This window comes from Oryzias latipes, chromosome 19 (assembly GCF_053564925.1).
Source record: "Oryzias latipes strain Hd-rR chromosome 19, Olatipes_Hd-rR_3.1".
Taxonomy (NCBI): Eukaryota; Metazoa; Chordata; class Actinopteri; order Beloniformes; family Adrianichthyidae; genus Oryzias; species Oryzias latipes.
This window is the reverse complement of record NC_136255.1, coordinates 17,229,419-17,256,301: the sequence shown is the minus strand read 5'-3', so window position 1 is coordinate 17,256,301 and position 26,883 is coordinate 17,229,419. Positions and strand designations below refer to the sequence as shown.

Here is a 26,883-nt window from a genome sequence, read left to right as displayed (position 1 = left end):
GTTAAAATTTCCACCGGCCTGCAGGTTTCTGTCAGAAAATTAACAATATGCCCCCCCCCCAGCAACCTCTAAGAGCTAATTCAATAATTTATTGATTGTGATTGGCTAAATTCCAGTATTAGCTGTTGTAAACCTGTGGCTACTTGATCTTCAAAGCCTTTAGGACAAAAAAAGAAGAAGACGTGTTTGTTACTGTGATCAAAACCACGGTAGTTTGTTTCTGAAAAATACGTTTTTATTATTTTCCTGTTTACATGATTTACATTTAGAAGTCTACAGTGAGCATTTATTCGTAAATAGTTTGTAACATTTCACATAAACCTATTTTTAATGCTGACAAAAGTTTTTTCCCAGACAGACTTTTTCATTAGTTCATTTCTAGTCTTCAAAATTACACTAATTGTGGTAAAATGTATTTAGACATATTTCTGTTTAATTGGAAGAAATGAACAGTGACATTGCAAAAATAATTTCATTCACATTTAATGTTGTTATAAGAGTTTTTTATCTCACAAAATCTGGCCCTTATTGCAAAAAGTTTGGACACTTTACACTATTTATAAAACAGCAAAACACGTCACAGTCATGCATTAACTTTGTATTGAGTTGCATCCGACGCTTGAAAATCGGAGCGCCTTTGAACTACTCATTGATTTACTGATTGTTTGATGAGCAACACGTGCGGGATTGGAGGACACAACACAGGTCAGAGACCCAGTTCCACAGGCAGGAATGAGGGTGAGGAGCTGGAAGCTGCAGAGGTGGGTCTACTCAGACAAATAGGGGTCAAAGAAGTCAACAAGTGGGTGAAATGAATCAAGTTTGAATGTAATTTGTAAGAAGTAATTTATTCATGAGTTTTTGTTACATTATATGTTTACATTTTGTGCTAATTTCAGGTGAAAGCTTTACTTTTAAGCTGCATCTCTACATGCAGGAATAATGAAAAGCTTGTAAATTCCACATCCACTTTTTACCCCTCTGTGGAAGGTCACTGTATTTTTACTCTAAACTGTTAATTCAGAACCAAAGATCTATAAACCATCTCTTAACTCTGCACAAACAAAGGGTTCCTCTTCACTAATGGTCCCCCAGGCTTCACCATTATCTATTGATCTGCTGTCACCCAATTTCTCTGTGACTTATGCCCTCCCTAATTCTTATTACAGCGCACACTGAAGCCTTATCAGGCGGAACAATACCCTCGTTGTCACTGAGGGCAATAATATGAGTAGGCCTGTGACAGTGTGGGCGCAAACTCATGACATCAACTCTGTGAGCCCTCCTGGTGACCTCTAAGCTCATGATGGCCAGCTTTAAATCCAGAATGCTAAACTCAAGTCTGCGCTGTTTGCAGATGAATCAGAAAATTGAATCTCCTCTGTTCTGTTGAAGAAAAAAAATCCTCTAAAAACGGCAATAAAGCTGTCGTGGTGATATAGCTGTAATGATGCTCACTTCCTGAATGCCCTCCCACTTGCTGCTATCTCCTCCTTTCAATTATGTTTCAATGTTCTTTTAGACTAGGACTAATAAAGCTACAACTTGTGTGTCTGTGACAGAAAGTGTGTGGGTATGTGTGTGTGCTTTGTGCTGAATGAAACCGCCTAAACCATCCAGGAAGGCACAAGATAAAGATTTACAATTCTTTAACAATATCCTTGTCTGATAAATAATATGGATAAAAGAACAAAAGGAGGACTTGCAAAAATGACAAATGAAGCAAACGTTTTTTTCAAAATGTTAAACTTGGTGATTTTTGTTGTTTTAATGACCTATTTAATGTTTAAATGCTCTTATGCTACATTCACACAGGACACGTGACACATGTTTAAGAACACGCTTAACATATATTCTTGAATGGACATTTAGGGCATGGTGTTCACTCTGGACTGTGGCTACCCCATACTAGTGTATGTCTGCCACCTACAGTTGGATGAGGCTTGGTGCAAAATGTCAAAGCTGTACAAATCTTGCAAATATTTTTCTTTCACAGCTCTATTCCGATGTATGACAGACTTGGTGTCATATCATTCAGGCCGGGCACAAATGTAAATGATTAATTTCTCCTCAATGATCAAATTTCAAACTAATGCACTTTTGTGAATGAACAGGGACCCCTACAGAAAAACTACCAAATCATTCTGGTTTAACTTTCAATGTGCGACCGGTGAATGCGAGAATTTGAACGCAGAAGTCTGAAACCTGCATACACGCACATTTACATACTTTAATTGGAAGTGGTGGCTTGAAGACACCTTCCCGAGCCCTATGTGAGCGAAACTTCATAAGTCAAATTGAACAGTTTCTTACAACAGATTATAACAGTTATGTCTTGTTTCTTTAATTCTTTGCTTCAGCTACTTGTGTTATTTTTATTAGAGATCCTTATTGCCTCTAATAACAGACCACATGACTGGATAAACAAGAAGGCATAAATCCATGGAAGCCAATTGAATTAACATCAAATACACCAAATGATTTCCGTGTTAAAGCATCCATTGTGTCATCAAAACCAGAGTTTATGTCCCTTTAAGCGCATAATGTCCCAGTTTGAACAAAGACATGCTTAGCTTAGCGGAATTTACTCTCTAATTTTGGGCATGAAAACACTTCGAGTAAGTGCCTTCAAGATGGCAAAGCTGCAGCCGTTCAAATTTAATGATTTGGTTGCCGTTTAGCTTTAAGTTCATGACCCTAGAGCTATGATAAATGTCAAGCGCAACAATGTCTCGCTAACGAGACATACCAACCGCCAAGCTATAATCTTATTGACTGGAAACGCTGAAATGCAACCTTAAATGCTGTCTTACAGAGCTTATCTGTGTACACATGTAGGCCAGCAGTGCTTTCTGTTTTATTCTTAATCATTTCCCCTCAGAGCATTTTTTTCCTCTCAGGAATAAACTGCAGACATGTAGAGGAGCCTATAAAAGCATTATTTAATAATATTAGCAATGTCTCCCTCCTCTTTCATCAAGAAAAATTGGTTTCCTTGTGTTGTTCTCTGCCATTTACTTCAATGTACTTAGAAAAGTTGAACGTGGTGAAGGAAGTCTGATATGGTTTTCTGGGTTTATGTATAAACTTACTACAAACCCAATAGTTTGTTTTTTAAGACTGTGGTGTTATAAGTAAAATGCATGAATAATAATAATAGTAATGAACTGTTTTTAAATCATATTCTTGACCCATAAGAACCCATTTTTTCTTAAAAATAAAATTTGTATTTTAAGACAAAGCAAGTGGATCACAGAATCCATTTCTGATATTATTCTGTTAGACTGACGTCAGCATGAGTTGTTATGGGTTGAAGTCTCGTTTTATCTAGATAGCTAACATATTTTTCACACTATTGGGCTAAAATGTCTAATGCCTAATGTAATTTCACAAACTTAGATAATTTGCAATTTCCTACTTTCCTGAATTAAAATCTCCCATTTCTAAATTTTATATCAACCTTTAATTATAAAATTAAAGGTTCATTCACACTGCCATGTTTATTGAACAATGCTTCATAGTCTGAAGGCTCGCTGGATCTGCTGGACTTTTTTTCTACAACGTGCTTTGAGCATCTGGAAAAGCGCAGGTAAATCCTTATTAAAAAGGTTTAAACTTTGAGAGTTTAAAGCTGGATAGCTCCAATATTCCTCGCCATTTTTGTTGCACTGCTTAAGTTAAGTTGGGGGTGTAAGGGACTGTGAGCTAGTGGGAAAGTGTACACAGATGGGTGATGGGAAGTAGGGGTCCTAACAGTCCTGCCCACAACTCAAAGGTGAATTTCTAATGAACTTCTGCCACTCTGCAGAAACAATGACCTAAAAGAAACGTTGTTTTTTTTTTTGGGTCTAAAAACAACACAATTATAATTTAAGAAAAACACCAAGAAGGCTTTTAAAATAGAGGAAAAGATGATCGGAGTGGGACTTTAAAACATTTATGATTGTAAAAAATAAAACTGACTACTTTGCAATTTCTTTATAGAACATAATTCCTGCGATAAACAAGGGACCACAGTTTTATTTTGTTTATTTAAAGTTTGTTTTTAAGCTTCAAAGTTGTCATCAATTTAAATGTACTTCACAGCTGGGACCAGTAAGGATTTAGAAGACTCCTGTCAGTTAAAAAAAAAGGAGTTTATTCCTAAACATAAAACAAATCTTTATCTTGAACAATCATCTTGAACATAAAATGTCACTGATCTCCAACTCAGAGTTAAAACTGGATCGTTGCAGTAAATAGGGATGGACGTGTTTGTGCAGCAAGTCTTAGTGGTTGGTTACCTGGTAAACTAAACACCTTAAAGGTATTTTCCATTGACCTTCAATTTGGAAGTCAAAAAGTTTTCTGCTTGATTTGCATCACTTGTATCTTAAATATATCCTACTTGCATCAAACTCTTAAATTTAATAGTCTTTCTGACCATGTAGGTACATACGTCAGTTTGATTTCTGTCATAAATAAACCAAACTGCTAATTATACAGCTGCACTCTTTCATTTATGTGAAGTCCCTCAGCTCACTACTAGTGCCTCTAGATCCTCCATTTTCTTCAGGAGGCTTTAAAAACAACATGTAAAGTATTTTGCAATTTATCCCACAGATGCAAAACATTGATCCTCTGCTAAGACGAAGGGTGACGACTAAGCCTCTGAATAATTCAGATGCAAGTGGAGGACGAGTAAATTTACTTGTAAATGGAGAGTCAAGATTATTTAAATAAATATATCAAGATAAGTGCTGCTATGAATGCCAGTGTACTTTAATGCTTTCCTAAATCCTTTTTAATTGGGAAGCTTATAACTTATCACCCCGAGCCACTCTCACAAACATGCCCTCAACGCACACATGGGCAGTATTGACTTTTTAAATAAAAAGACATTCAAGTGGATAACAGCCAGTTTGGAATCCTCATTAGTCACCGGTAATCTAGAAGCACGGGCAAGAGGCATTCACAGGCAGTCATTAAAGGAAAAATAGAATACAAAATAAATCCAGTCCCCTGAATGCCAGCCATTAATCATTTTGGCCACTACTGCCTGGCTGCTTTACAGTTTTATTGAGTCATTTGTGCTGGTTTCCCTGATAATCCATTTATTCTGAATAATGCCACCCTTCATGCTGAAAGTGCTGCGTTCAGGTGATGCTGCGTGAACTGCATATATTTATGGGCCCAGCCTCTGCCCTCAAGACAAAGCACAAAGTGTGCAGACAGGCTACAACGAGGAACAACAGCACTTTATTCAACCTTTTAAAAGAAATGTTAATTTGAATTATTTGAACATATAATTAGCAATAATTTATTTCCTTTTTTTGTTACTGCCCTGAATGAGTGAACTTCTTTTGAAAAACATCTGCTCATTGTGTCCCTGAAAGGGATAACATGGTTATGGGTAACTTCATGTGATGTGACAACAGAGTGATTAAGATGTTCCAGAGTAACCCAAAGCAGAGCTGCAGGCAGTCGTGGTGGAACATAATCCTTCAGTTCAGACTCCTGAAGTGGGTCGGTCAATAGTTCATCTATTTTTTTTTTCTTTTTTGCACTGACAAGACTTTTAAGATATAATCAGGAAGGCAATTTTTGCAGCTATTTTTCTTTTTCAGATTTTACACACATAATTGGATCTTATATATGACATATTTTAAAACGGAGACTAAAGTACTGACTTGGAAAAGGTGAAAGGCAGGGTTTAGCTTTGCCATAATGTGTGACTCATGCTCCAACTGCTCAGCCAGGATGTTTCCACAGAAGAGCCTTTTGATCTCAATAGGATATTGTTTTTCTGGGTTAAATAAAGGTTAAGATAGCGATGATATGGAGCAAACAATGAAACTGCATGTGTCACACTCCTTTGGAGTGAAGTGTTCCAATTAGTCCATTGTATTCCAGTTCGCTTCTGTTTTCCAGGACTTCCACTCGCCCGGTCTCAACCCTGTTTCCACAATAGCCCTTTTAGCCGACATCACTAACTTGTCTCACATTTTGTAAGGAGAAAAGCTTTATCTGGATATTTGAGGTGAAAAGTGGGGTCAAGCAAGTGTTTTTCATTTGGCAGAAAGAGTTGTTGGTGGGAAACGGCGTTATTGCTACTTCCAGATAATGTTCGTTTAGATTTCTACCTTTTCTTTTGCAGCAATAATATTAAAAGCTAAACATTGTGTTAAGATTAAAAGCAACGAGAAAAAATAAAACACTTTCTACAACATTTTACAGTTTATCTTTAGTGATGGATCGTTATCCCAAGGGTGTCCAAACCTTTTGTAGAGGGAAAGATTCTGTGAGGTGAACATGTTTGAGGGCCAATCATTGGGCCTGAAATTCTTAATATTATTAAATGCAAATAAAACTTTTAACTTTCAATTTCATCACTTAGAAAACAAATGCATATAAATAAGTTTTTACCAAAAAATTGTTAAATTTGTCAATTTTTCCCACAGTTAATTTCCCAGTTACCTTGTGGTTGTTGGCATGTCTCGTCTGGTAGTACCTCTTAATATTGAACTCCACTGCATTTTAGGCAGACAGTTGTTTGGCTTTTTTTCCCCAGTGAAAAAAGGAGATGGCCATTACTGTCGGCATGAATCCCATTGAGATGACTATTGTTGTAAGTATTGGGCTATATAAATAAAATTGAATTGAATTTAATACTGTCAACTTTCCTTTTTTATATACACTTGAATTTTTTTTAAATGAGCTAGAAGGCGTTATAGAAGGGTCGTACAATAGTGTTGCTAAAAGTTCACAATGGATTTAAATGTAATTTAGCAAACCACAATCAAGAAATCATGCACACAAAATTTAGAAAATGTTGTGGGGGCCCCCTATTGATTTTATTTTATTTTTTTATTTATTTATTTTTTTCTTCTTAACTTGTCCTGTCCAACAGCTAGGCAGACAGATGAGAGCTGAGGGCCTCTTGTGTTGGACATATTTTACTTTAACAAGAGGGGTTATTAGTTATTAATCTTCAGACAAACCAAAGGTATGTCTGAATAAACCCCTTTTGTAATTGAGGCCAAACTTTATAAATTTCAATCATGTTTGAAAATCTTTGGTGTTGGACCGGACGGAAAAGGAAAGAGGGGAAGAAGAGAGAGGGACGTTAGAGAGAGGGGGGGGGTAGGAGGGTGATAATAGGAGGGGAAGGGGGGTAAGACCATGAAGCAGCATAAAGCAACAAGTTTACTGGTTGTTAATCATTATGGTAAGGTTCAAATGTAGTACAAAAAGGGCGGGGCCTATCCACACACACACTCAAATGTTATAAACACACCTGCTAGCTGCAAAAATGTCCACCTGTCGACATGTACACAAAACAGATAGTGTTCACACGCATACTTATGCCTTAAAACCAACTAGTGTGAAATATTTCAGTCATTCAATCATGCAAACTGTTAGTGCAAAGGTGAGCTAACACCTGTGCTCAGGTGAGTGTTTATGTTCTTCTAAAATGGATGGTGGAACGTGACAAGAAGGAGGGAGAGTGCCCAGCCATCCCCACCCAAGACCCCCACCGCAGCAGCAGCGGCAGCCGAAATCCCCCCAACGCCACACGGGAACCGGCAGGGAACAACCGCCGCCCGGGCGACCAAGCCCGCCACCCAGGCCAGGGCCAGCAGGACCGCCGCAAGGCCCCCAGAGCCAGAGAGCAGGGAGGCACGGAGGGAAAGAGAGCGCCGCCCCAGCCCAACCAGGAGAGCAGCCCCCCCGCCGCGCTGGGAGCGCCCAACGCAGGGCCCCACCGGAGAAGGACGCCCACAGCCCCAGACGAGCACCCCACCACCACCCAGGAGTTCCGGGCATCCCCCTGCCCCCACCCCAGGTACGAGCCAGGACCCCGCAAGGGAGACCCGCTCCGCACTCCAGGCAGCCATCCGCCCGGCCCACGGTTGGTCCAGGGAGGAGCAAGGCAGGGGCCCGCAGCCCCCGCCCAGGAGGGGGAACCCCGGGGAAAAAAGGGGGCCCACAAGTTGATTTTATGAAAGGAGTCTTGCAGGCTTGTGGAAATTTGGTCATGTGCCGGACTTGGGACATGCCTGGATTAACCTTACACCAATTGAAATCAGTCATTTTTAATGTTTTGTGTTTTCTTCACTCTTGTTGATCAGTGGCTACATAATGCCTCTGAGTTCTAAAGACATCTTCCTCCTCTATACTTTCCATTAAAAAAATTGGACTTTACATTTAGCCACAAATTCAGTTTCTGTATAGTTAACATATGGATGCTGTCTTGATTTCTCTTTTTTTCTGGATTAGTGTTTAATGTTAACTTTGATCTTCCTTTAGGCATCTTTGTTGGTCCCTCCGACCTCAGCATCCTTTTGCCAACATCTTTACTGTCCCTCCACTAGACGAGTCCAAATCATCTCGATCTGCTTTCTTGCATAATTCACCAAAACATCCAACATGAGCTATTCCTCTAATAGATTCATCCCTGATTCTATCCGTCCTCAGAACTCCTAAAGAGAACTTCAGCATATTTATCTCTGCTACCTCCAGCTCTGCCTCCTGTCTTTTTCTCAGAACTTCTAAACCAACAACATGGCTTTTCTCAATAGTTATTTCATTTTTTTTTTTGAGGACACTCTTGTCACACAACCTGCATGTACATGTTAAATCTCTTTCCCACATTTTCCATTACTCTGGACTGTTGATGGGAAGTACTTAAAGTCCTCCACCTTCTTCACCTCTGCTTCCTGTAACCTCACCACTCCCTTTGAATTCCTCTCATTTAAACAGGCTCTGTCTTGCTGCAGCTGGCCTTTATTCCTCTCCTTTCCAGATCAACCCTCCACCCCTCGATATGTTCCTTCCCCTGCTTACCGCTGTCATTGCAGATCACAATATCATTTGCATACATCATTGTTCTCATATTTTTATCTAAACTCATCTGTCAGTCTGTCTATTACCACAGCAAAAAGAAGCTCAAAGTCGATCTTTGGTGCAGTCCCATCTCCACCTTAAAATCCTCAGTCACACCTACATAACATCTCACCACTATCTTCCAGCTCCCATACATGTCCTCAACAACTCTAATCTACTTCTCTGCTACTCCAGACTTGCTCATCCAAACCACAGCTCTCCTCTCTGTATCCTGTCTTACATTCTCTGGTTCTATAAAGACACAATGCAGCTCTTTCTGGGGTTTTCTGTCCTTTCCAGCATCATCAAAGCAAATTTTGGATCTGTGGTTCAACCCTACTGCTGCTCACAAATGTTCACTTCTGTCTTCAACCTGGCTTCCAGTACTTTTCCCCAAAACTTCATTGAGTTATTAATCAGCTTATTCATCTGTAGTTTACATAACTCTTCACATCTTTTTTCCAAAAAATGAGAACCAGAATGCTTCTCCCTCATTTCTCTGTCATCCTCAGACAGACACTCAATCCTCTGAGTCCAAACCTCTACTGCTACCTCTCCTAAACACTTCCATCCCTCCACAGTGTGTTATCAGGACAAATTCCCTTTCCACTCTTCATTTTCTTCTGTCTTCCTCACTTCATCTTCAGTGATCATTGTTACTTCCCGCTGTACAACAGCCACCTCTTGTCCTCTGTGCTCTCTAACATTTTATGTCCTTTATCTGCTCTTCAAATTCTGCTTCCATCTGTCCATCACACTTGTGAAACTTGTCCACACTTTTTCATCTCTGTTCTTGATCACTCTAACCTGCTGCACATCCTCCCATCTGCTTTGCCAGACTGTAAAGATCATCTTCTACCTCCTTTGTATCTAACCTGTCATAAAAGTTCTCATACAACCTTTGTTTGGTCTTTGTAACTCCGCCCCACCCCCATTTACATTGCTGTATGCTGCATGCTGTATCTCCCTGTCTGCTGTCTCCAGTTCTCTCTGTTCCACATTTTTTAACATTTTTTTTCCTCCTAAAACACTCCTGAACTTCTTATTTTACCACATACTCTTTTATCTGCTTTCGTCTTCCAGATTACACACCATGTTCCCTCCATCTCAGTCTCCCTGATAAGTGTAAGGACTTGGGGACAGGAACGATGTGGTCATTTTTTAGTTCTGGTTGAAAATGGCAGCAGCATCCTGCATGAGATGCATCCTTTTTTATTTTTATTTTTTTTACTTGGAGCAACCAGAAGACTGATATGAAAGTAGTAAATAGCTTTGCTAAATTATTGAAGTAATTTAATTATTATTATAATGTGTATAAGCTGGTTTGATTGACAATTTTTTTTAAGCATGGCAACAATTCCAGTAAAATAAGGTAGTGCAAGGTTAACAAAGAAACTGGTAACAATATGAGAACATAGCAGCACAATTTAGCCATATAACCCAAGAAAAACAAACAAAAAACATCTGAAACAATTTAAATATTTAATAGGAGGAAGAAGTATTCCTTTATCTTCTTCCTCAGTTGATGTTGCAGTTAACCTGACACAGAATACTCTGACATTCTGCAGAGCCAATTCTGATTTTTTTAAATCATACATCCAATCCCCCAAATCTCAGTAAAATATGCACTTTTCCAAACTTTTTATACCTTTATCTCAATTTTAGGACCGCTTTGTTTTTATATTTAAACTCTGTTACACTTCTTCATTGTTTTAAATTTTCCCCAAATTTATTCCAATTTTGCATCTCTTATTGATATTCAGAAGCTTTTTTTTTTTTAGTTTTGCAGACATATGGAAAAGAATACATTATATACATCATTGAATATTGTGTGATTACAATTTTTTTTCAGTATTTTATTGTTTAGGAACCCAACAATTCTGCATTTAGGTTGAAATATGATCACATCTGGATTTTAGACCATGACATTTATGAAATGGACACATTCTATTGTTTTTTAAAATATAGCAGATTTCAGCTTTTCGATTATTTTTAAACTTACTGTGTGACAACAATACAGCCACAAGGATGAGACCTCATTCAAGCACTTTGGGTTCAATTAAAACAAAGCAGCAGCTGTTACTTCACAAGACAAACACGAGCGGCTGGGTTCTGTTCAGTGTAAGCGGACAAGGGATTGTATATTTAGTAATGAAGATTTGAGGGTTCTCAGCAGCGCCTTGAGACTTTCTCACAAGGTCTTTACTAAAAGACTGAAGCATATCAAGTATCTTGCACAACAGCAGTCCTAGCACCTGACAACATGGTTCTGCAGGGAGTTAGTGCTGTCACAATAAATCAGTTGCAGACAGGATACAGTATAATCATGCTGGTGTCTCATTTCTCTGGGTCTCTGCTGAACACTTCTGCAGCACAACAGCTCATACTGCCATAGTCACAATGGCTGATTGTTAGAGAGCAATATTCCACAGAGAAAAGACACAATGAGCTGTTTGGCAGCGTGTGCTGGAAGTCTTCTGTTTGAAAGAGTGTCGTACAAGCATTCTCCATATGTAAGAAAGTGGCTACTCTTTAGAATCAAGGTAAAGTGATATCTATAAAGTGTCAAAAACCTATTTTTATATTTCAGCTTCATAAAACCATCACAAATTAAACAAGCTACCTGCATTTTTTTGCATTCACTGTTTAACTTGTGTCTGCGGTGTTTGCTGTCGCTTCACGCTTCTTTCACTCTGGCAGCTCGTTGTCCTTTGATGAACCATAAAAGGGTTAGCGTGATGGATGGTAATTTAGGACTTCTTTCCTTGTTGTGGGATGACTGAATGCATGGAAGCTGTGAAGAGAAGGGAGGAGATGTTGCGCTTACATGGAGGCTCCAAGCGTGAGCTTTGATCTGAACTGATTGTAAAGCAAACGTGAACATGATTCCAGTGCTTTAAGTTTTCTCTCTGTAAACTGTAAAAGGTTAACAAAAATAAAACCAAACAACTTTTTCCTTGATCTGTAACACATGTTACAGATCTTCAGCATGATCTGGCCTCTTCTTGCATAAAAAGGGGGACAAATTGTGATATCACCTTTGGATTCAGTCCAACGCGTTTGTCAGCCTCAAACCTCCTGCTGACCCACAACACCTACTCAGGCCTTAACCTTCACTCAAATATTTATTGTAAAAACAGGACAGGTGTGTCAGCTGGAGAAGTCAGAAAAGCTAGATTCCAGCTCGAATCACATGGCTCACAACCTGCTTTTCTCATATAATGAAAACACAAATTGTAAAAGAGCAGGTGGGAATATTTCACTGGTGTCCTTTGATGTCAGCAGGAAAACAAAATATTACTGCAGGCTGCATTAGGAATTTATTGTGAAATAAAGATTCCTGCGATAAATATTCTGTATATAAATCACTGTTATGAAAAAAGGGGATATTGAAACCATTTGTTTCAGTAGAGAAGCCTTTCATTTCCATGTGAGGTTCTTTGTAGTGTCTTTTTGATGTTTGCTTAACCACAGGAGCATAAAGTCCTCTATCATGGATTACAAATGGAACACTCTTAAAGGCTAATCATGAGCAAACATTAAACTAGTGTTTAGAGCTAAAATCTGTACTCTTTTAAAAGGACTGCAATTACACAATTCTTGACAGAATCCTCAGGGGGGTCTGAGTTTGATCAAAGAAACTGCAGCACACAGAATAAATAAGTACTGTTAGATGGGTTATGCTCTATTTGGCCCTGAACTGGAGGTCACATAATTTCCCTCTTTGAGAAAATAATTTGATCATTATATAGTCTGTCTGTAAAATACTCAAACTAATTCTATAAGATTAGTATAATAATAGTTATATTCATTTGTTTAGCTGCTTTTATTGTTTTAGTACTGATGGAAATTTGGCATAAAACTGAAATGATGGCTCGCTTTAAATGCTCTTTTGTAATATGTTCAGGCTGGAGGCCCCATCATCATGGAGGGACTGACCTGGTTCGTCTGAATTGTGTCAGGGTGGAGTCCTGATTTCCACAAAACAAAGCTTCAGAGTAGTAATGTCCTCCAGGTCAGACATTATTATTTAAAGCATCAATTATTGAAAAATAATTATTTCTGAATAAATGTTGGGGTTGAAATCACAGACTTGCATCTGTTTAGGATTTTTACACTTTTTAGAACTTTAGAACAATTCGTACTTTTAGGGTAGGTCTGTTGCATTCCACAAGCCAATGGCTTGTTTTTACTAGAAGTAATTTCCTTGGATACTATGAAAGCTTATCTGAACTCTGATCCACCTAAATGCAGAGGTCTTTGTCCTCTTGCAAGTGAACCCTGATGTGGTTCACCTACAGTGGGAATGCAGAAAGAACACCCTGCAGACCAAAATGTCAAAGTATGTGTTCAAACCATAGACTGTATATGAGAATTAGAGCGACTGACCCCTTCACCCCACAAACAGGAAGTTCCCACTGATTCTAAAAAGGTGAAATGCCATAAACTTCTATTGAGAAATCAAAAGCTATTACTCAGTAATCCTTTTTGTCAGAATAACCATTCTTGCTCTGCTACCTTTTTTTTAACATGTTCTTGTTCATCCCATTTTTTTGTTCCATTCACTTTTTTCTGTAGTGCAAGTTATTCAAGTCATACACTGACCAATTGGATGCCTTAATAAAGATAAGTGGTCTTATGTCGAAATATTGAAACGTTTGACAGATTTGCGGAGCCGCTTTCAAGTGGAAAGGATGTGGACTTCCAACAAGCTCACTCCTGATCGGTGAGAGTGGTTGCCATAGCAATGATGACTCAGACCGACTCGGACCAATCACTGCTTACCTACATCATCTGGTTCCAACATAACTTCCATAACATGAACTGCATTGACTTCATTCTGTTGGAACTGGAAGTAAATGATTTTCTATGGGTAAAATAATTTGCTCTCCAGTTCTCATGAGCAAAAACAACAAAAAAGAAAGCCATTTAGTCTCCCTTTTTTCTTTTCATTTTGGATGCCGTTTGTAAAACTGGCCTCAAATAAAGAGCTTCTACCATTGTATGACCTGTTGGGGACAGTTTGATCTTCTCGAATGTTAAAGCAAAACGAACCAAATGAGGTTGTAAAAACGTCAGCCATTGCAGTCAATTTGAGTCAAATACTTGGAACAATCTTGAGTGAAGCCGCACTGAAATTACACAGGCAAACATCCATGAACCTATTGTCTCTTGTCCAAGTGTAAAATCCTAAAGTCAAGATGGCAGCTGCTGCTAAAGCATGTTTCTCTGTTCAAGCTATTTTCAACCCTTTTTGGTTTAATTCTCTATTGTTTTCCCTCACTTCTTTGAGAAATTTAGAATCTGGAAGCCTTTGGTATATATGTCATAATTTGATTACAGTTTTCCCTTGCAATATCCCGGTTCACATTTGATTTAGATTCTGAATAGATCTTTTTCATTCGATAATACTGAACTTATTTTTCTAAGAAGGTTTGAACTTTGAGAGTTTAAACAAAAAAAGTGAAAATCTTTATGCCTTTCTGCGGCATATGTAGTATGCTGAAAACAACTGCAATCCTCCTTTGCAGAGTTTTCCTATTGTGTGTTATTTATGGAAGGTATTTCCCACGATAATTGCGGAAACGATGTATACATGTAAACTTCAGCCATAAAACTTGACCACAGGAAAAGAAAATCTTGTTTTTTGTGTGACTTTCTGCATTGATTGTGTTACAGAAACATATATGTGAGGCATGCTAACTCAAAATGAGGTCCACATTCTTTTGTTTTAGTTAAGGTCATTTATTTGGGTCACATCATTTGTTCCCTTTGTAAATCAGCAGAGCTTCAACATAACATCCTAACTTTTTTTTTTCTTCACTAAACTTTGCTATAATCTCTTTTTTTCTGTATTTGCATGGATAAAAGAAAAAAAGGCACATGCAACTAATTGTCATCCTATTTTATGATTATGGTCATGTACTGATGCAGTACAAAACTATTATTTATGCTTAACGAGTGTATTTTATTTTCATTTTTGGCCACTGTGCAGATCAAAGTCGGAGTTTATAAGGACAACAATATTTTAACCCAAAAACTCACTATGTTACGCTAATGAAAGCCTATGGATGTTACAAAGTGCTTACAGGAAATTAAAGTCTCAATATACCTTAAACTGACCTGTTATTTCCTTTATCAATGTAAATGCTTTTCTTCTGATGTTTAGAGTGTCTTTTTCCTTCATGAAAATTCATTTTTATGTTTTATGCTGCAATCCTCACCCAGCTGGCTTTCATTTCCTGTGAGTTCATAATGGTTGGAGATTTAAAAAAAAGAACCTTGTTTGAACTTCAGGCTAATGTAGTCAGGATGGAATCTGTCACTCAGTGTATTGCATGTTGATGACTAAGGGTGGTTTCAGCTGTAAACAGTCAATGATTTATGGACACCAAGTGAACTCCTGTAAGCAAAAGCCCGCAAGGAGTTCAGAGCTGCAACTGGGCCTACTTTTTTTTTTCTAACTATGGCGTGCCTGCATTTTCTTTCCATTCATGCCAAAGAGTTTCGCACGGCAATTAGCTCCATCCTCATTTGAGTCTGCAGTCCCGCAGAGTTAGCAAAGTCATTTATCATCCTCAGGGCCTAGAATTGTGCAGCTCCCTCTCAGGTACTGTTTGGAAATGGTCATCCGCCCTGCTTCTTGTTTTTCGCTTAACGAAAAGGCGACGTTGGTTTTAAAGCTCTCCTTTCAGTTCTGCTTTGACGTAGTTTACTGCTTGTTTTTCTATAGGTGAAATGGAAAAACAGGAAGTATTATTTTGAAAGGTTCTTTCATCAAATTTTAAACGAGTGATATCAACACACTTTTTCTTTTTCTATTTTTACTGACTTGGGCTAGTGACTAACTAGCTTTCCCATATTCCCATAATAAATGGATCAAGGGCCTTCATTTGCAAAAATAAGAGTTTTAATACTTGACATTTAGTACATTTCTCTCTGGCTTCAAGCATGACCTTGTTAAGAGCACATTCAAGAGCCTCTACGCTGCTGATTAACGCCTGCAGTTCTATCGAAACACGCTGGCTCCGTTGCAAGTATTTATATAGCTTCCAAATGCCTGTAGGGTGTCATTAATACACAGATTTATGCAGCCAAGTCCATAAACATATGCTGGATGCATTTTTGTGTTCCTAACCAAGACATCCTTTCAGGAAAATAGTTTGACAACATTTTTTCTCCAATCGATCTTTGGAGAGTTTTATTTTACAAAGATGTTGCCAGTTCTCTCTGAATCCATCATTTGCTGAAGCAATGCATTGTGGTTTCTGGGACTGCCTGTCTTTATCTATCAGAATTAAAGAATTAGACTTCAGATATTTATTTTATTTTTATTTTTTTTACCTTTTTAGGTGGCGACGCTCTGCAGGGCAGGCCTTGAGGTAAAGGGACGGTTTCAGAAGGGACTGATTGTCAAGGTTATGACTCAGGATGATTGATGTCCGGTCAGGCTGTTTTTGTCAGCCTGTCAGGTGGCTGGAATGTTTAATGTTCTCATTATTGGTTGCTCTGTTGTGTATATTTCTCTGTCAGCGCCGCTCAGCCATCTGAACTGCCAGAGCACTTCAAAAGCCTGCAGGTCATCCGTCTTCCTCCTGACGCCCTGAATGTTCAGCCTCAGCTGAGTGCTGGTGATTTGTTATGACTTGAGAGCCTGCTGACAGACAGGTCTCTTATAAAAAAACATGCACCCATTTCCCTTTTGTCGTGCAGTGAAAGCATCATTGCTCCTGTAATGGGGGGGGGGGGCACCTGACAGTTGTATCGTCTTCCTAATTTGGAGACAGGATAACATGAAGTGTTTTGCTCGCTTTAGTTCTACATTAACACTGATTTTGGTTCCACTCTTGCAGGTCTGAGTAAAAAAAAAAGAGGAATCACTATATTAAGTTGCTTTTTCATATTTATAATTTTTCTGGAGTCTAGTATATGTCGTGTGATAACTAAAAAAGCATCACGGAAGGAATGCTGACCGCTGTAAAACCATCCATTAAAGAAAAATGAAAGGTGAGGAGCTGAAGAAAAGGAGGAAAAACAAAATCCAGAATCCTGATTCTTTTCCCAGGCTCTGTATGAGATTGATTGTTTTGTGCTGATCTAATTTTGGATCATACGAAAACAAACCATTTGTCTTAAAGAAAAATTATGTGCTACATGGCGCAGATGGAGTTTTTTTCTTCTCTTTTCTTCCGTCCTGAAAGCTGGGAAAGATTAAAGAGAAATTCTGCTCCTCAGCTATAATTACGAGCTGTAGATTACTTTGTCGATTTAGCCAGATGGCTCGATTCCGCAGGTCCTTCTGTGAATTAATGACCAGCGTTCTGTTATAGTTGACTTAGGTAAGTGTAAAGTCCATCACCTGAAATGGTCGACCAGCTGGCATGATGCATCGTGCACCACTTGGGGTCCACTTGGCATTTCTCATATGCAACATTATTGAAGTAACATTTTGCGTACTCCATCACTGTTTGTCTTCGCCCCTTTTGACTTTTTTTTTTTTTTTTTTTGCCAAAATGTTTCAATTCATCCAACAGGCCAGGGCAAAAAATGTGACCAAAGCACGCAAGTTTGATTGTAAGTTGATTGAGTTTTCTTGTCGACATCACTGCAAAAACAGCAACAAACCTAATAACAGAAGGTGACAGGAGTGGCACCTACAGTCCTCCTTTGTCCTCCTGCTTGCTCCATAAAAAAAACATCTGGTCTGTTCCTTTGTGGCTTCTTCTTCTGTGTGTTTTGCAAAAGAAACTGATTGTCTTTGTCTTAGCAAGTCAGTCTAAACGAACCACTGGAAACTCAGAGGCAACAAGCACATGTTTGCCAGCCTAACCACAGAGAAACCCTCCCCATGAATATGCCAAGCCTAATTTTAACCCAACGGCGAGGGGGAGCTTTGGCTGCGATTCACAACCAGAGAGCACGAACGGCGCGGAAGCACGATGCCAGTGTGTCATCCATTTAAACACGGTTAAATTAAAGGCTGTTTACTGCTTACAGAGGCTATTCATCTTGCTCAAAGCTGCTCTGCTTTTTTGTAAATTTGTCAGTAAGCGCTTCCACATGCCAAGATGAGGAGAGGGAAAAATTGGGGTTATTGGAGGCAAGTTTTTACAGTGCATTTCCTCAGTCAGTCTGTAGTTAATTAGCCACCTCCACACAATAAGGCCATAAGTCATTAATCACCCAAGCTGAGGCAGAAGTCGGCCCACTGTGAGCAAGACATTTGGAGACAAAAAGTTTGCCGCCTTTGACAGACTTCAAAATGCCCCCTGTCAGTAGTTTGTAAATTATAGGGCATGTTGAGTGCTGAAAGACAAGGGCCCACTGTTTAACTCACTGCTGCTCCTTCTTTCGCTTTGTGTGTTGACAGACTGTCTTCAAAAGAAAATTCCCCTTTCCTCTGCATGGCATCGGCTGGCTAGAAGCTTATAAAAGATGCACCGCTGTGAAAACACAAAATAGGGACACCTCGGCTTCTCTGCATTAAGGTAATTGTCAGCGTCCTGACAACAGTTCCTCCATTTTTCTGATGCTGCACTAACACAAGAAGACAAGCTCCAAAGGTCAGCGGCTGAGTAAAAGCCAGCTTTAACTGTATTCTTACTTTCCGTGTCCGAGGGAGGAAATGATGGAGCGATGATGAATATGGGATGTGTTTGGAGAAGCCAAAGCCTTTCTCCAGCAAAAATAAACCTCCATGTTTCTGTGGATGATGGAAGACACGCTTTTCAGCTGACTGAACATGCAAAATGTCATCAGTTTTTCCTTTGTGTCCTTAAGCAGAAATCTGCTTGGTTTTCTAAAGAGCGTAATCACGGTCGATGGTTTATTCAAAGCGTTTAATGTTTGTGTAACTATGGGAAATCCCTTGATTGGATCATTAATATAGCTGACAAAAGGGTGTTAAATCCATTATGTGACTGTAACATTTTTGACAAGTGTTTGAAAGTTGCTTGATGGATGTGTTCCTTGCATATGGAAAGCTGTGCTTTCACACATGGCTGTGGGCGCTTCACGAATGAACGTGAATCCAGCGTAGCAGCGCTGATGTCCGCGGCCTTCAACCAGAACGGGCCCCGGACAACGCCGCGGCACATGGCGTGCAGCTGTGTAGAAGTGGACGCTTTTTCTTTTTTTCTTTTTAACACAAACAAGTGTCTACAGCAGGCTGATCTGTTTCTGCTCATGTGTGAGGCCATGAGCCCAGCTCACGTCGGAGTTCAAAGCAGAGCAGGTGGGGCCGTCTCTGGGATTCAACATGGAGACACACAGCTGGACAGTCTAAGGAAAAGACATTCAAACAGGGAAAAGACCCTCCGTCACGTAAGAAAAAGATGGATGACCCTGAACATATCAGAGAAGCATTTGATCAAGATGATGTATCAAATGCAGATTACACCTAATGAAGGAGACCATAATTTCAGGTGAAGATGAACATACTTGCAAACAAATTTCTCAATTCTCCTTTTTATTGGAAAGAAAACTTTCCTTAAACGTTTTGAGCTCTAAAAAGTACCCAAAAATAAATTACTAATAAAATCTCTGCTATTTTTTAGTTTATGTTCAAACTCTTTAACTCTATCACAAAAGAGCAAACAAAGCCTTACAAACCAATGAAGCAACATCATCGAACTCAACTTTAACAGAACACATGACTTCAGATTCAACTTTGCTATTTTGCTCATGAAGTTGTAATTTAGCTGCTAATAAAGATTAAAAGAGGAAAAAATTATTTGCAACTTTGTTATTTTTTGTTAAAATACCACATTTAAACTTAAAAGCTTGTTCTGTGTTTATCAAGAACACAAGATAAGTTCCTATATGAGAACTGGATTTAAGATCATTAGTTGGAATAGTTGAGTTTGTTCGTTAAATATTTTTTATGTTGACCTCAAAAGATGAAAGAAAAATGTAGTTTTTAAGCTTTATCTTAAATTTTGCATATAGTAATTTTTAAGTTTCTGTTAAAGAACAGCTCCTGGCACTTTCTGTTAAGCTCAAACATATAACCTCTTGCTTTATAATCTCATTTTAAAAAATTAACCATCCCAAATTTAATCCAAATAAATACTTTTTCATTGCTGCAGAATTAAAATTGTATCATTCACCTGCAGGTCCATTCTAATTGGCTTTGTAAGAATGATTTACTGACTTCTTATGTGCAAAGGGTGAACCACACGTCGGCTCCACATCCAAAAAGATCTCAGTCTTGTTTGTTCACAGCCTGTTAATTATGTGCTGTTCATAAAAAAGAATGAATGCCTCACATAGACGCATGCTGGCTCCATGGCTGACTGACTGCACTGCTGAATTGTTGCTTAATTTCCCTTCATCACATGAGTTTGGGCCTCATCTACATGAAAAATGGGCAAACTTAATGATTATGATGTTTGACTGTTGTGGTTGTTTAATTGCTAAGAAACCCTATGATTTACTCAGGATGGGTGAGAAAGCTGTCGGTGGGAGTTATCTTACTTGTTTACATGGATTGATTAAACTAGTAAGCATTTTAAATTGGCACTGTGTTTCATTTGAACACTCACAAAGATATATTTATAAAATCATGGAGCAAAGATCATATATGGATTGATCCTATCCTTGCATTTTAAAGCTCTAAAGCCTGTTTTGGCCTGGGAAAAAGACTTTGAGTGCTGCATTAGGTGCTTCTGAGCAGTTTCAAGTTCCAATCATCATTTTAGTCACACAAAATTTATATATTTGGTCTTGTAGAGATGCAAAAGCTTTTATGTCTGTATTTTAGCTTTAACAAAAACTTCAGCACAAATAAATTAATTTAAATGAGAATACTTATGAAAGCAATATTTTAAAAAAATAATTATAATAATGCATTTTCAACCATCAATCAATAATGAAAACAGTTAATGGTTTTAGTTTTGATCAATAAGTTTAAATTAATTCAGTATTCTGATTTCCTCAAAAATTTAAATGATACATGATTAAAAAGTTTTGCACAAACTAAACATGATTTAAGATTGAATATTTCCAAATTTGAACACTGTAAAAATCCCTTCAAAAATAACGAGGCTTTTGAAATGTATGTATTAGACTTTTCTTGTTTTATTATTTTAGTCACGCTTGAAGCTATCGCAAATAAATACAGAGATCCTCATGTGGATCCAGTCCCTGCATGAATTACAATAGAAAACTCACTGGGCCTCAATCTCCGTATAAACCTGTTATTCTGTCTCTATTGGTATCCTAAGGCCGAAGCAGTTGTGAGTCTCTGTCCATAAAAAGCGTATGGGGAATAATATGGCCCGGTGGCGGCTGGCACCGGCACTGGAGCCCCCGGAGTGGGTAGAGGGCTCTTTGAGTAGGGGTGATAGCGGCCGCTGAGTCCGAGGGGGTGATGGGGGCCCCGGAGGGCCAGCGCGCTCCCGGGGCTGCCGTTAGGCGGGATGTGCATGTGACAAGCCATGGCAGCAGCTGCGTTAGCGAGAGATGCTGAGCCCGGATAACCCGATATCAGCTTGTCTGTGCCGGCGAAGGCCGTGTGAGTCCGCAGGTGGCTGAGGAGCTCCTCCGAGGAGGAAAAGCGCTTGTCGCAAGGTCCGTTTGCAGACACCCAGTTGCACACGTGCGGGTGGGGGTCGTTGGGCAACATAAAGCCATAGGGATATAAAGGATGTCCGGTAAAAGACGGAGTGGAAGAGTGCATGCTGTGCAGCGGGTGCGTGGGGTACATGAGCGGATATCCGGACTTGAGCGCGCTGGCTGCCGCAGCTGCAGCCGCCGAGTCATGCGCGCAGTTGCCGCTGGACGCGCCGGACAAATGGCTTGTGCAATGGTAGCTGAGGCAGTAGGGGTCTCGACAGAGACTCGCTGACATCAGAGACGGCGGGGAGGCTCCAGCAAGAGGGCTGCTTCCTGCTTTACTGCATCCGAGTGAACTGGCAGCAGCAAACTGTGCGCTCAAAAGCTGGCTGCTGGATTTGGTGGGGTCAAGGGTCATTCCGGGAGGGAGAAAGTGCTGCGGGTAACCCGCGTAAGCACCTGCTAGACTTCCTGGATATGAAATACCAGCAGACTGCAAGGGGAAAACGGTATGACCGGGCTTGTAGGGGGAAACGGGGGCCACCAGTCCAGAGCCGAGAACAGAGGAGGAGGAGGTCACGGATGTAGAGTCTGATGTACCGCTTTTGGATCCAGATGTGTTTTCTTGGTGTTGGCTGCCTTCAGAGGTAATTCCGTTTATCCTTTGGCTACCACTATTTTCTGTTGTGCTGCTTTTATTGCTGTCAGACTCCTTCTTTTCGTCCTTATCCCCCGCTTTGCCATCAGACGGCAGGGGAGAAACGGAGGTGCAGGAGCTGGGGCTGCCTGTCCTGGGGGTGAACGGCTGGCAGGTGGCGCTAGGCACTCGGAAACTAGTTTTATCCCCACTGAGGCTGCCACCGCTGCTCGAGTCTTTCTTCTCTGATGATTTGGAATAAGGTTTGAAGCTAGATTTGTCGTCGGCTCCGATGTCACTCATTTTCAGCGGCCCAGATTTGCTCTCCTTCTCACTAGATCCATTCGAGGTGACAGAGGACAGCTTGGAGGACGACGGCGGGTCCGGTTTGCCGATCTGCGAGCATGTTTGGGCCAACAGGGCCAGCGGGCTTTTCTTGGCATCCAGCTGGGAGTAAAAAAACAGACAATAAATAAAGTAAATAGCAAACAAACAAATGAATAAAGACATCCACGTTTTTTTAAGTTTTCCAATATATGTTTCCAGGCGTGTGTTGCGCGTATTTTACGCACTGCGCACAAACTTGTGTGAAGATGAAATGGAAAACGATTTTCCACAAGAACAAATTTACATTTACAATTACAATGACTTCACTTTTCAACTCCTCACCCCCCCCCCCCGCCCCCCGCAAGCTTCCAAGCAAGCAAGAGTCCGTGGATTTCAGGACGTAAGTCCCACAGTTGTGCGCAAACGTTTCACCCAAACCACGTTCTTACCTCGATGGGACTGATGGGAGTGGACGGTAAAGGCTGAAGGTACTCCGGGTGTAAAATGTGTCCTGACCGCGCTGTCAGCATTTTCAAAACCTTTATGGGGAGACGACTGGCTTGGCGAGAAGGGTCTGCAGGAGAGACCGAGTTGAAACAAAATACTTGGCGGATCTTTCCTTCTCCCTTCTCCCCCGTGGAGCCGCTCTCCCACGCTGGATTTGTGCTATTTCTCAGAAAAGAGACCGTGGGCGATGTGATCATGACCCAAGTCTCGTGCAAATGGTTGAAAAATACATGAGGAAGATGCTCGAAGCCAACAGTAGGAGCGTCTGACTAAAAGCTTTTCCAGGAAAAACAAACAAAAAGACGCAGTAGTATCCTCAAACCAGACGCGGAGAGAGTGAGCCGAATCCGTGCACTCTGACTCTGCGTCTGCGCTGCTCCGTCCGTGCCGTCGCTCTAACAGTGGGGCTGCTGGTCCGAAAGAGAGCTCGGTTTACGTGGGTCTCTCGGGCAGGAGAGATCACCCCGCCTCCTTCTCTCCAGCGGAATCGGAATCACACTGCAGGTTGCTGCCTCTGCAGCCTCCCAATCAAAGAGGAGATCCTGACGTAATGAAGAGTCAAAGTAAAGTAACGTTGTCTCTCCACGCTAAAAAAAAAAAGTTGTCTCTCCACGCTGGTGTCTGTTTCATTTTTCACCCACGATGAGCGCCCTTAATTTTAAGATGTTTCTGCGTCTTTGCGTAATTGGCACAGGAACGCATGCGCTGCTCCACTGTCCAGCGTGTGTGGATCAGGGAGACTGAAGCTCAGGGACGGTTACACATCACCCAAACCCAAACAAACACAATTTCATAGACACATTTGCACCAGATCGGATAACTTTGTGAACAACGTTTCCTCTCCACGTTTTCATCAGTGCGCAATTTGTCTAAGTTTTTGGTACAAGAATACAGGAGCAGTCTTCACATTGTCAGTCACTGTTGAGGAGATATTTTAATCTGCAATTAGAAATACAAAACGTGCCCCGTGTATATCCAGCGCGGAGCTCCTAGTTTGTCTTCTGAATCCGAGTTGGCGTGCAGACCTGGAACTGACAGCTGACTAGCTGTCTGTCAGCTGTCTCTGGATTCTTTTTCAGTCAGATTCAGATTGAGGTTCCTTCAACACACAAGAGAAGAACTGCTGTTTCCCTTCCCTCACGCATCCATCACAAACTGGTCTGTTTTTTAAATCAACTTCCCAGATTAAGACATTCCGTTGTTTTCAGTATACATTTACGAAACATTTTTAATAAAAGCAATAAAAAATTGCCCTCCATCTCAGTGTGTAAACCCTTTTGTGGGCATCATTAATCAAGCTGTTCATCCCATCAAAAGACCCCCTCCAGTCCTATTACTCAGTAACTCATGAACGGTTTGCTGATCTGGCAAAAGTTAAGCATATGCAAGTGTTTTTTGTTTGTTTGTGATTGATAACAAAGGTGTCGTTTTCGGCGGCAGCTGTCAGCCTCTGTCACAGCTCTGTGAGTTATGAGGGCAGAGAAGGGCGACCATAAATTTCGACCGTCAGGCAGAAACTCCTTTATTGTGGACGTGATGGATGGAGCGCTGCAGCAGACACCAAACTCCCAGCTTTATCTCTAAACGACTGACATTTTTTAACTTACTATGCAGAAATTCATTAGTTTTACCAAGGAAATATCAATTTTAACAGAAATCATCCAGTTGGTGCACATAAAACATTTTACTAGGACTGGGTGTCAAATTATTTATATTATAGAAGTATACAACACATATCAAGTTTTAAAGAGGTAAAATAACAATTTATTCACATTTATATGTTTCTATAAAATTAGTATTTCTGTTTTCTGACATTTTCAAATGAAATCTAAAGATCTGTTTTGAATGCCACTTTTTGCCCGTGGTGTAAAACAAAACAAAAAATAATTATGTTAAAAAAACATAACAAGCGAAAGTTTCTTTTTGTTGTTGCAGAAGTATATCTGTGTGGATTAGTGGGATTTGTTTATACCAGGTACTGGTTCTAGTCTGCATATTCTGGTTTCCTGATTCATGGAAAAACAAATAATCCTAAAATGACCTATAACTGAAACTATCAGGACAGTAGAAAAACTATTGTAAAAACTGTTCACGAAGCTCACCCCTGAAATGAAACAGCCTGTAAATGCAGCATTAAAATGTCACTCAAATGCAATAAGAAATTCTCGCAATGTGACATTAAAATGTACCCCGTGGCAGCTGATGCAAGGCACGGCCATGTCAGGAGCCCGACAGGCAGACTGGATCTGACAGGTAAAAAGGCGAGATTATGGTTAGAAAGTGCTATTGTTTCATGCGGCTTTCTTGACCTGTCAGGTCCTGGTGTAAAAGTCTGGTTCATGATCTCTTTGTCACATGAAAGCAGTCTTAAAAGGTTGTTATCCAGACTATGGATATTGCTCTTGTTTAATTGATTTGCTTTGCACCGAGTTCTGTCACATTAATAATGGTTTAGTACAGGCCTGGTGTGTCACCCACAGTTGGTGTGTCTATCTGGAAATGAACAGCTTTAACTAGATGCTGCGTCAAAATGCAGGATAGGATGCAGTTGTACACATAAGCTAAAAGTCTAAAGCTACAGACACACTGGGCATGTGACGCGTTTTCAAGAACGCACTAAACGCACGTTCTTGAAAACGCATTAGGCCCATGGTGTTCACACTGGACAAGCAGGGAGGGGCTTCTTCTTTTTCAACTGTTTACTATCGCACGTCTGCCAAGAGTTTTGAATGAAGTAGTCTGAATTACGTATTTACACAACTTTATTGGAAATTGATAGCGCGTTGCCGAGCTTGGTGTGAATGTAGCTAGAGCGTTTAATGAATTTCTTTAAAGTCTCATTTTCTTGACTTCTATATAATCTGTCTTCTCCAGCTAAACATTGTCATTTATATATCTGCGGAGGTGCATGTATCAATGTACAGTAAAACAGAGCAAACTCTGGAAAGTAAGTTGGAGAATTGAAGTCAGATTAAGCTCACCGCGACTTCACCGGTGCCTTTGACAGCCGGACTAGACATTAAGTCCTTCTGATATTTCCATGACTGACTGACAGCTTGAAATTGCTCCCATCACCTTGATAGCATGGTAATGCACCTTGCATGTGGACTGTCTTTAAAGTGGAGGAAATTAGACTCCGACTTGATAGTCCCCTTTCAACCAAATATGACAAGAAAATAGACTGCTTTTCTTCTTTGCCTGGAGAGAGGAGAGCGGCCCCACAGAAGCTGGCAAAGAATAAGAGGTTATAGGCGAATGTGTCAAGAAGTATTACAGATATTACTTGTTCATGACAGGACATTTCAGATACTAAGAAGTCATACTTACTCTCATTCACTGTACCCAAGGTATTTTTTCTCCCCCCCCGCCTTCCCCATCTGTGTCAAATAGACCTGACTTCTTTTGCAGGAGATCAAGCTGACGTGGAGAAGTTACATTATCTTGCCGGAAGTCAGACGGCAGGAGCTCAGCATGACGGCGAGAGTTAGAAAAGTTGAGGTGCAGCCAAGATCGCAGCGTTGAAGGGTCTTATTCACTTTGTCTCCTCAATTAGTTAAAGCTGGTCAGGAGTAGAAAGTAAAGCCTGTGGAGATGATGTGCTGTCCTCTACTTGCCATCAGGTGGGTGAAGATCCTGGCAAGTTGTAGTCATGCTGTAGAGAGGAGTTAACTTCATGTTGCCTCCCTGTTAGCGTTGGAACCAGTTGCTGAATTTGATCTGACAGCTGCCGCATTACTGGTTTGGAACTTTGTGGAAACTTCAAGAAGCTCATGTTAGACCCAATGGACTCTTCATTAGCTTGGCAACTAGCATTTTCATGTTTTCGGCATCAAAGTTTGACTCTTCAGTTGATTTGACTCATTAAACATCAAAAACTTGTTTTTTGTTTTTTTTTATGTTAACTGACGAAAAGTTTAAAAAGTGAAACACGTCACATGTTGGACAAAGTTTGCCTCTCAATTAACACTTCATAAATGTATAACTCTTTAAAT

At 40.1% G+C, this 26,883-nt stretch overlaps 1 protein-coding gene and 1 long non-coding RNA gene across 2 annotated transcripts; one reads left to right on the top strand and one right to left on the bottom strand.

Moving 5' to 3' along the window:
• The first annotated feature begins 653 nt into the window (after positions 1–653).
• LOC110017168 (uncharacterized) lies at positions 654–20,379 on the top strand. Its single transcript, XR_013651488.1, has 3 exons — positions 654–761; positions 18,236–18,353; positions 19,030–20,379. It is a non-coding gene; the product is annotated as an uncharacterized LOC110017168 (long non-coding RNA).
• A 544-nt stretch (positions 20,380–20,923) lies between these two features.
• Positions 20,924–23,786, bottom strand: LOC101155151 (zinc finger protein 503). Its single transcript, XM_004080400.5, has 2 exons — positions 22,834–23,786; positions 20,924–22,504 (listed from the first exon to the last, which is right to left on the bottom strand). The coding sequence occupies exons 1-2, from the start codon at positions 23,086–23,088 to the stop codon at positions 21,074–21,076; spliced, it is 1,686 nt and encodes a 561-aa protein (XP_004080448.1). The 5' UTR covers positions 23,089–23,786; the 3' UTR covers positions 20,924–21,073.
• Between the last annotated feature and the right edge of the window lie 3,097 nt (positions 23,787–26,883).

Bases quoted from the DNA above. Each gene is read 5' to 3' on its own strand.
- LOC101155151 (XM_004080400.5), bottom strand. From the start codon at position 23,088: ATGATCACATCGCCCACGGTCTCTTTTCTGAGAAATAGCACAAATCCA. The intron at 22,505-22,833 runs GTAAGAACGTGG...TTTTACTCCCAG, and splicing joins CTCCCATCAGTCCCATCGAG to CTGGATGCCAAGAAAAGCCC.